At 42.5% G+C, this 11,243-nt stretch overlaps 1 protein-coding gene across 1 annotated transcript; it reads left to right on the plus strand.

The window, feature by feature from the left end:
- The first annotated feature begins 1,528 nt into the window (after positions 1–1,528).
- LOC117555804 lies at positions 1,529–6,342 on the plus strand. The gene is made up of 3 exons (XM_034230782.1): positions 1,529–1,639; positions 1,850–2,008; positions 2,280–6,342. Exons 1-3 carry the CDS (start codon positions 1,602–1,604, stop codon positions 3,259–3,261), a joined length of 1,179 nt encoding a protein of 392 aa, XP_034086673.1. The 5' UTR covers positions 1,529–1,601; the 3' UTR covers positions 3,262–6,342.
- The last annotated feature ends 4,901 nt before the right edge of the window (positions 6,343–11,243 follow it).

Consider the following 11,243-nt stretch of genomic DNA (forward strand, 5'->3'; position numbering starts at 1 on the left):
TCAACGTTCAGCAGCCATTTTCCAGACATTAGAGAAAAAGAACAAGCAGTCTGGCTCCGGGCTGCTGCACAGCAATTAGAGCAGAAATGGGGAGTATGGTATCCTTCCATTATGACTTCGCATTTCTTTATCTGACTAAGGCCATTCTATGTTCAATAATATATTCTATTCATTCACAAGCACATAAATATATCCTCCACGCTGTCTGGTCAGCTTTTAAGATGCGATATTTCTTTCAACAGAATGGGCGTTAACAGAACAAGACAGTGAGAAATCCGTTAATTTCAATGGCTTTTGAAGTTCGAGTTTCTCCTCTTGGATTGTTTACATATAATACAACTGCAGTTCCTATGAGACTGGAAAGTATTATTCAGATTGGTCACGGATGGAGACTCGATACTACCATTTGACCCCCCCAGGAAGTACAGCCTGTGAGAACTCAATATCTCCACTAAGCTAGAGACGCTATTAGGCCGCAAGGTGAACCTCGAAAAGTCCTTTAGAAAAGAAATCCCGCTCCACAGAAGTGAAACTACACAATCTTTAGTTCATAAAAAAGAACGATTCATGCTTATCCACCAAAAAAAATTTCGTCGCTAAAATTCCTGCCAATTCTTCTAGGCACGTAATTATTGGCTGAACTATTCCCTTCGAAGCGTAATAATATCTTGGTCCAAAGTCGTGCCACGGTTCATCACGTGATCGTGCTACACCAATTGGGTAGCTGCATATTGTCAACAGAAGTGAAAGATGGCGGCCGCCATGGTTTCATCGAGTAGCGGAGACGAGGAAAACGCACCAGAAAGTCTCAAAAAGTCAAAATTGTCAACACACAAACATTGTTACATGCATATTACGTCTGTGAAGCACGAAAAGGTTGATTGTTTTACCAATACAAGATGGAATACGTACAGGACAAGCTTACAACGGTCGCTCGGCTTGAAGGGAGACTCTCGGAACGTGGTGGCTGAAAACCACAAGCACTGTCTTGATTTCGAGTTCGAAGATATTCCTGAGGACGCTGGCTTCCACCACACATGCTACATAAGGTTTACCGACACAAAGGCCATGACGAAGGTGGAAAGACGGCTCGCACGTGAGGGAGATCAAGACGTTAGGGAGGACCTTGAGGTCGAGCCCATCCCATCGACGTCTCGCAGCACGTACCGAAGCCAAACAGAGAAGCTACGATCAAGGTCAGGCCTGCCAATCGCAGGCTCTGGCCCCGTCCTTCCTGCCCTGTGCATTATATGCAAGATGAAGGAGAAAATGATCATCAAAGCAGGCAAGCGACAAAGGGATCAACTGTGTAAGGCTGAAACATTAAAAGCAGGTAAGCAAACCCCCTCCCCCACCCACACACCACACACACACACACACACACACACACACACATTCTCTGTGGTTGAATAACTGAAAGGTACAATTATGTGTGAGAGATACGTCAACAAACTCATTGAGTTGTCCTTTTTTTCCGTTTAGGCAAATTGCAGAAAGCTGCTGAGAAGAAAGATGACCAAAGTGTTCTTTTACATATAAAAGACAAAGACTGTGTGGCTCTGGAGGTGCGGTACCACAAAAGCTGTTACAGTCAGTACACCATGTTTTTGCTGAGACCTGACAAACCAGAGACAGAACAGTAAGTTATTTCTCCTTGGATTGCTTTACCTATTTGCACTACCACCAGACTGAAGTCCAGGTGTGTGTCGGCGATGGCTATATATATATATATACACATACACATACTTAACATTATAAGTAAACATCCAATTTCCTTCTGTTATATGTGCACACAATCACAACACTTATTCATTTATCCATTTATTTACTTCTCATTCATGTGTTGTAGGGATGAGGCAATGTTTGATGCCAGTTACAAGCTGTTCTGTGAGAGGATCATCCGCCAGAGGCTGCTTGTCAACAATGAGGTGCTTAGAATGGGCCAGCTGAGGCAGGCCTTCATTGACATGGTGAAAGCAAACGAAGGTGTTGATGCTTCAAACTACAGGTAACTGCAATGTAATACAAGTCTTATTATTTATCATGTGCAAGGCCAGCTTTAAACAAAATGTGTATGACAGGCCTGTTTGGAGAAACCCCCATGATGTGTAGTGTGTAGTGTTGTTTGTGATGATGTGGGCCTTTATTTGGCTTCTTTGGTGTTAAATGTGCTGTATGGCAGATAGGTTCTAGTCTGTAATGTCTTGTATCACCTCCACCACTCTGCTTTTGATGGTACTCCTGTGACTCGTAATTGTCACTGTTTTGTTGTGTTACAGACAGGATCTGTTGAAGAAGAGGCTGGCTCAAGATTTCCCTCAGCTAGCGTTTCACATGCCCACCAAGCGCAACGTCTGCGAACTGGTTTTTGCTGAGACTCTGTCAAAGGATGCACTCGTGGACATGCTACCAGATCCATCCGGTACGGAAACAACACAGTCCAGTGAATTGAGCCAGACAGACAGCGACAATGAAACAGGGAGAACAAAGTGCCAAACAACACATGAGGACACAAGGACACTGTATACAGCAGCGTTGTTTTTGAAAAGACTGCTTAGTGACACTCCTGGCATGTCATGCCCATGGCCTCCCACTTCTGAAAATGTAAATGTCACTGAATCTCAAACTGTTGTCCCCATTGGACTATACAATCTGCTCAGCTGGATTATAGGTTCCACTGAGGAGCCAACACTGGATCATTATGTCAACATTGATGATGACGTACATTTGAAAGTGTTGTCTGTTTGTCAAGACATTGTGTACCTTGCTTCCAAGGGCCGCAAGCAGACACCCAAGTCCTTGGCTTTAGGTTTAACTGTTCGACATTTAACTGGATCATCACGCATTGTATCACTGCTTAACAGACTGGGACATTGTGCATCATGGGACACAGTTTTGAGTCTAGACACTAGCCTTGCCCAACTGACACTAGTAGAAGGCAGAGACAAAATACCGAAGGGATTCTCAAAGCGGACACCCACAACACTTGTGTGGGATAACATTGACTTTGGTGAGGAGACACTATCGGGTCGTGGAACTACTCACCATACAAATGGAATTATGCTCCAGAGTGTGCCCGGCGAGCCTATGTCCACAGCAATCAGACAGCCACTGAGAAAGGGAGTTACCTCATTCATAGCCCCCCCCCCCAATGCCTATACAACCTTACCATCAGTCCAAAAGGCAAGGGCCACAGAACTTGTGTCAACCAGTGCAGTCAGCGACATGCAGAATGGACACCCACTTTGCTGTACAAGCTGAAATGGCATATGCTTTTGTGAAGTCCACATGTACGGATAGTTGTACAATCCCAAGCTGGACAGGGTTCCATACACTGCTTCAGGATGAAAACACTCTGCAGAAGTCCGCATTGTATTATCTTCCAGTCATTGAAGCCTCACCAACAGAGATGTCAACAGTCAACACTATCCTGAAGCGAAGTGTCCAGATTGCTGACCAGCTAGAACTGGATCATATAGTTTTAGTGTTTGACCAGGCTATATATGCCAAAGCACAGCAAATACGCTGGAAGGATGTTGAGTTTACAAAGCGTCTAGTGATTAGACTAGGTGAATTCCATACATGCATGTCCTACCTGAGTATTCTAGGCAAAAGGTTCGGAGATGCAGGACTGCAAGATATCCTCATTGAATCTGAAGTTGTTGCCCCAGGATCCATCAATGGGGTACTCAATGGCCATCACTACAATCGCAGCATGAGGGCTCATAAACTTCTATATGAGAGTCTGCAGCGCATCCGGTTTATCACCTTCATGGACTCCTTGCCACCCCAAGAGAGAGCTGCGTGCATGGATGTCATCACTGAGATGGAATGTGCCTTTCCAGACAGATTGATGGATGTTTTGAGTGCAGATCAGAGGTTTGATAATATGTGCTCGAAATATGCAGACTTTGTGCAGAGGAGGAGTACAGAGAATGCAACATTTGCTTTCTGGAGCTCATACATTGACATGATGCAGCTACTCCTCCTGTTTGTGAGAGCAACGCGAGAATCAAACTGGCAGCTTCACCTGTCAACCGTCCGGTTAATGATGCCATGGTTTTTTGCCTACGATAGAGTAAATTACGCTCGATATTTACCTGCATACTGGCTGGAAATGATGAATCTGCCTGTCACACATCCCTCTTGCCACAGTGACATGAATGTGAAAGGCCAGTGGACTGTCCAGCGACAAAGTGTTCATGGATTTGCCTCCATTGCTTGCGACCAGGCTATTGAGCAAACGCTTAACAGAGATGCCAAGACCAAAGGTGGCTGGACAGGGATCACACAAAATCGGTCTGCAGTGTATCGCTGGATACTGTCACAGCATGAAAGAGCCGCGATAGCAAGACAGTGTGAATCAATGGCAGGGATATCTCCTGAGCTACGGACAAGAAAAGACCTGGACAAGACACGCATCTCTGCTGATGCAAAGGCTGTGAGTAGAATCTTGGACACTATTGATTCCATGCTCAACCCTTTTGATGTACACCAAGACGGCATTGTGTGTCTTAGCTCTGGAAGAGTAGCAACAGGAGAAATCACAAAGGATTTGCTTGTTGCCTCAGAAAAGGGTGAAAATGCTGTAAAGGAGTTTATGGAGCAGAGACTGTTATCCAAAACAGTTGACATATTTGCCCCCATAATATCACAAAAACTCAAGACTCTCAGTGATCAGAAAAAGCCCCCCAAAAAATCTGCAGCAGGCAAGGAAGTGATTTTGCGTGCTGACAAGAAGTTATTTTCCAGGCTCCTCATCCTTGGCCAGAGCAGGAAAATTGAAATGAGGGAAATTCTGTCATATTCCTTGGGAACTGTGTCATATCCATTAGCAAGTGCTGATGGTTCACTTGCCAAAACAAACAAATCAGCTCTCATGGATCTATTGCAGAGCAAAGGTGGAGAGTGCTTGGTTGACAAAGTTCCAATAGGTGGTGCCATTCTTTTTGATGGCATGGCAGTCATGCAGGCCATGCCATCCAGACCAGCAACATTTGGAGAGCTTGCAGAGACCATACTGCAGAGCATACTCCAACTTGCTTTGCATCACAAGTGTACACGCATTGATTTTGTCACTGACCGGTATCCACCCATCAGCATCAAAAGCCTAGAACGGTCCCGTAGAGCTGATGCAGGGTCACAACTAATAACAATCTTCAGCCCAGATCAGAGAACTCCAACCCAGTGGAAGAAGTTTCTCTCTGACGGAAAAAATAAGGAAGCACTGGCCGAATTCCTTTATGTGGCATGGACACATGCAGACCTCACAACAGTGGGTAAAAACCTCAGCTTGTACATTGCCCATCAAAATCAATGCCACTGTGTAACTGTCATGGAGGGTGTACAGTCTGTTGATGTTGTTGAAGACCTGCAGTGTGATCATGAGGAATGTGACACACGGGTGTTTTTACATGCCCAACATGCTGCACAGGAGCACAAAGCTGTCATCATCAAGAGCTCGGACACTGATGTGGCAGTCATTGCTGTAAGTCTGCAGGCAGATTTGCCATGCAGCTTATATGTGTTCACAGGGACTGGCAACAGGACACGGATCATTGACATTGCCATGGTGTCATCAGCTCTCGGAACCAGTGTGTGTTCAGCCTTGATTGGAATTCACACGTTCTCTGGGTGTGACTCCACAAGCGCTTTCTATGGCAAAGGCAAAAGAAAGTCATTTGCTGTTGCATGTGAGAAAGATGACTACCTTAAGGCTTTCAGAAGTTTAGGTACTAACTTTGACTTGGAGCAATCAACATTTGCACTTCTTTGCCGGTATGTATGTCACCTGTATGATCAGCCAGCAGCCGAACATGTAAATGATGCTAGGTACAAGGCTTTCTGTATGGCATCATCGGCCTTGCCAGAATTAAGCATTCCCCCTACTCATGATGCCCTCCATCAGCACTGCAAAAGGGCAAATTACCAGGCAGCAATAATGAGGTCCTGTCTCAAAAGAGAAATGAATGCTCCATCACCTGCTGGATATGGTTGGGAAATAGAGGATGGGAACTTACACGTCACCTGGATGACAAGAAATCCTGCCCCTGACAGTGTGTTGCATGTGATACACTGCAGCTGCAAAGAGTCTGCCTGTGAGAAAGGCAGATGTTCATGCTTCTCTGCAGGACTCTGTTGCACAGACTTATGTCGTTGCTCAAATTGTGCAAATAAAAAAGAAACAGAGGAAGAGAACGATGACTGCCCTGACACTGACAGTGAGGAATAGGAATAAAAGAGCCTTCTTTCCATCTTTCTTAAGCTCTTTTCTGTTCTTTTGGTTTTAGTGCCTGGCCGACGCGCTCACACATCACTCATAGATACGTTTGTTTTTGGTACTAGAACAGAGTATAATCAGCAGGACTCTTTTAACCAGCTGAGGCAATCACAGCACCAATCAGCCGCTCCGCCCAGCTTGACACCAATCAATTATACTACATTACATGTCCTTCTACTGTTTTCTATGTCATACCTTTTATATTTGTAATAAATCTCGTTTTTATGGTTCATCAGTGTTGTTTTCATTTGTGGAGGGATGAATGAGTAAATAAATGAATCAATGGACATTGGTATAAGTAAGGCAAGGCAAGTTTATTTATATAGCACTTTTCAACACAAGGCAATTCAAAGTGTTTTACAAAAAATTAAAGACATTAAGAAAATGGCATTTAAAATCAGTCATTCAAAAGAAAAGCTAATAAAAGAAACATTAAAAGAAAAAATACATGGATAAAAGTTACAGTGCAGTCTAAGATATGAATAGTTCAATTAAAAGCAGCAACAAAAAGAAAAGTCTTCAGCCTGGAAGTACTGCATTTTATTGATCTAAATTACTTAACGTAACAAGTTAACCTTCTTCTTGGACGCAGAAATCAAGTCATGTTTATTTTAAGAGTGCATTTAACGTGTACAGGGTAACAACAGACAGACAAAAAGTCCTCAGTCTAATGGAATAATCCCAATGAACCTAGCGATGTGAACATGGCAGTCCAGGAATGATAGTTTGATAAATATGAGTTTGATATACTTTATTAATCCCCGTGGGGAAATTGTTTGTAGCTGGAGTTGGCTGATAAACGCTGCTAGTCAATGTTGATTCGATGGTCAACTCTGTTCCCAGATAGTAAAACCTCTCACAAATACCGCGTATATAACGCAAATACCTCGGACTTAGTGATGTATTAAGACATATGACAAAACATGACATAAAACAAGCATACAGCACTGTTTAGAATCCATTTGGTCTGGTTTAGCGTAACCATGGCGGCCGCCATCTTTCACTTCTGTTGACAATATGCAGCTACCCAATTGGTGTAGCACGATCACGTGACGAACCGTGGCACGACTTTGGACCAAGATATTATTACGCTTCGAAGGGACTAGTTCAGCCAATAATTACGTGCCTAGAAGAATTGGCAGGAATTTTAGCGACGATATTTTTTTTGGTGGATAAGCATGACTCGTTCTTTTTTATGAACTAAAGATTGTGTAGTTTCACTTCTGTGGAGCGGGTTGAAACGATAACAGGGTTCACCTTATGGCCTATATGCCCTTCCAGCCGTCAGAGACTCGATACCTGACGCTGAAAATACTTCGCTGCTTCACTTGTAGCTAACGAGTAGCCGTATGATTCTGAAAAATCTACGAAGCTTTTAACCGTTGCTTTATTTATTTTATAACTTACCTACGCTAAAATATGTATTGCATTATACCGTCAATACTATGACACTGGGAAATATCTTTGACAACTCTAACATTTAGCTTAGCCAATTTACAGACCTTCGATAGAAACAGGCGTCCGTTTTACCTTTCAGTTTTAGGATCCTGGTTTTAGTTGTCAGAGATTATTCCAGGCATCTCCCTCCGTCCGCTGGCTGCTAGTGTTTTCCTCTAAAAAACCCTACTCATGACGTCACCACGTCGGCACGTCCTCACGTCGGGGTCACCATTTTGTAGGAGCAGATATCTCTGCTCCGCGCCGATCCTATGAGTTTGTTTTAAAAGAAGGAAAACTCAAAACAACCAGGATAGGGGTTAAACAATAATCTGTTTTAATGATAAAACGTAAGAATACAAATACACTTCTCAAAGGGGTAGGCCCACCCCCTGCTCTGGTCCAAATGCCGGGAGAACCTCATCGTCTTGACGGCAGGAGGAAAGAGGCCGGACACCAGGACTCAACAGGAGATATTGTAAAAACAAGGGAGGAGCTGTGTGGATGCTACCCCCATACAGGTCATCTATTGGCCCATATATAAACGATGGGCTTTCGTAGCGTATCAGCGCGCGCCAGCCGAGATGATCCGGAAACAGTCTTAGTTTGAAGCAAAAACATCTGGTATTTCTGCAGCTTTCACACACACACATTCTTCAGACTTCCCTCTCTCTGCTCCCCTCCCCCATCTAGTCTCCTGTCCTGCACAACTGCATCTTATTTCAAATAGAGTAATTTAAGCACATTTAAGCCTACTTCTTCACAATGTTGTGGCAATTTAGTACTCACAACATGAAAGAATCAAACAGAGAAGTCAATAGAATGCAAACACCAGTATAATTGAGCAGTTATTATACTGCAACGCACACACATTCTACCCTCTGCTGTCTATAGCAGTGGTTCTCAAATGGGGGTACGGGGACCCCTAGGGGTACGTTGGAGTACTGCAGGGGGTACGTGAGATTATTTTATGTTAATGAAAAAAACAAACATAATTAATGCATTTAAACAAACTACTAATAGTAGATTAACTACTTTATTCAAAGGTTTACAGAAACTCTGGATAATAAAATGGGGAAAATAAACGGGGTGCTCTCTTTTCCTCTCCCTCTCCTGACAGCCCGTCAGTCTCGTGCAGCTCGCTGAACCTGTAATGAGTGACCCGACAGTAAAGAATAAATATATGTATAACTAGTTTAGCTAGTTCCAGAGTAGATAAACTAGCTAAGTGTGTTAGGTCTAACTCTTAGTGTATTTTGGTCCGGACGGACGGAGCTGTGATCATGCAGAGCTGCGTGTTCTCTGTCAGCAGCAGCTGATCTGATCTGTGGGTTTTATATTAACAGAGTTTCACATATTTCAAAACGCGAAGTGTAATAACTGCAGTTTGCCTCCCTGTCAGAATGACAAAGATCCTCAGTGAAGCACAAGCCCATGTTTCTCACTACATTGTAAGTACAACTTATTAAAAAGATCAGTTCAATGCAACTAATGTCGTCTTAGTGTTATTGCATGATATTAAAATTGGTTTGCCATGAATTTAGTGATGGATTGTAAACATTCTAAATGTAGCATATAAGTGTTTCTCAGTTACAAGGTTGTTGTTTTAATAAATCAGACACTGATGGTGCAGCGCTGTGCTATACCTCTTTATATAGGCATTTTTCCCCTAACAAATAGTTTTTGCGCTGATCAGGGGGTACTTGGCTGAATTTCTTTTTCAAAGGGGGTACATTATTGAAAAAAGTTTGAGAACCGCTGGTCTATAGCATATGTCTATATAAGGATATTTAGTTTTCACTCCTCATGTCTCCAGCTTCTTGTTCATATAAACTGCTACTATTAAATACAAAGTACTTAAGTACACACATGAATATATAAAAACACACTTCTTATATATCAGGGGACATTAAAATGAATATACCAAAAATTACACTGTATTAAACTTCCTGCTATAATGTGTTCATTTAATTCTCTTCAATAGTTATCTGTGTTTGGAGGGAAAATAAACTTAATAACCTGATGAAAGAGCAGGATGTCTGCCTTTCGGTTTAGTTCAATAATTGTGTGTATCCAAGCATTCATTCCACCTGCTATGAAGTATTAAGCAGCAAATTGTTATCAGCATGATTCAGCATTTTTAATCAGCAGTAACAGCACTACAGCCCATTCATTTGTGTGTAATCAGGTTGTAGCACACAGCATGCTGTGCAGTTGAGCATTCAAGGTAAATTAATTAAACCCTGTTCTTTTTGTCTTAAACTATGAGAAATAGTTGAGCATTTTAAGGTGAAAACCTCATTCATGCTCTTGTCAACAGTTAGATAAATAGAACAATCACTCGCTTGTCTGCACCAAGTTTTGCTGAAAAATTAAATCCATCGCTGAAGTGCAAAAAAAGCAGTTTCTCGAATGGCCACTTGAGGCTGGTTCCAAAAGCAAGTCAATCACCACAGACTCATTAGCCTTATTTTAAATTTCCAACTTTGCTGCAGAAATAAACATATTTAAAGCCTGGCACAAAAATAGATGTTGGTCTCTAAAGTACAGAAAACGGTACAGAGTTGAATGTATACATACATAAACTGTTCAAATAGTTTTAGGTTTAAAGTTATGCATAATTGCAGTCATGGCAGCCTTGATTGACAGACAGGTGCCATCAGAGGTTGCTGGTTACTTGCTGTGTCTGTTGCGTCACCCTGACCTGCCTCACTCCACCAACAATAATATAATAATAATCCTTATATTTATTATAGCCCTTTCTCAATGACTCTCGAAGCGCTTTACAAATACACACACAGATAATGGTCATCTACTGTGGACAATACCCACAGGAGCAAATTCGGGTGAAGTGTCTTGCCCAAGGACACAACAGCCTGACGCAGTGGGGCGGGAGCGGGTTTCGACTGGAGTTCCCCAACGCCCCCTTGATCTGATGATCAAACGCACAGACCACTACGCCACCCTTCCCTACCTCCCAATACACATATTTGCCCATTTTAAGATTAGTTTGGAGTAAGGAGGAGACACAACATTTGAGATCCACAGTGTTGTTTCATAAACTTATCGGTGATATCAAATAAACTATATCCTGTGGTGATTGACATTATTCACCCACGGATCTATGGGTTGGGGTATTGTTCCGCACGGACATTTGAGTGAGCCGGACTTCCTGTTTCCGCCGGTCTTCGCTTCCCGGGCATGAAGTTGTTTACATGTGTGTTCAGATGCTAAATAAAAGTAGAGCTTGTAACTTTGATACCCCGCCTCCGACTCCCGTCTCTCGGCACTACAATCCATACTTTATACATCTATTGTCTATGTGCTTAAAATGAAGCTATAGCCAGTAGCCAATTAGGTTAGCAAAAAGACTGGAAACTGAAGGAGGTAGCTCTCCTGTCTCTCAAGTTAAAGGGATAGTGGAAATCCAAGAATTTTGGGTTTAACTTATGTATTTGTATTCAAAATAAGCATAATAAAACAATTTTTTTTAATTTCATGCGCCTAGTTTCATTTTATTTTCAAT

The sequence above is a fragment of the Gymnodraco acuticeps genome, unplaced genomic scaffold, assembly GCF_902827175.1.
Source record: "Gymnodraco acuticeps unplaced genomic scaffold, fGymAcu1.1, whole genome shotgun sequence".
Lineage (NCBI taxonomy): Eukaryota > Metazoa > Chordata > Actinopteri > Perciformes > Bathydraconidae > Gymnodraco > Gymnodraco acuticeps.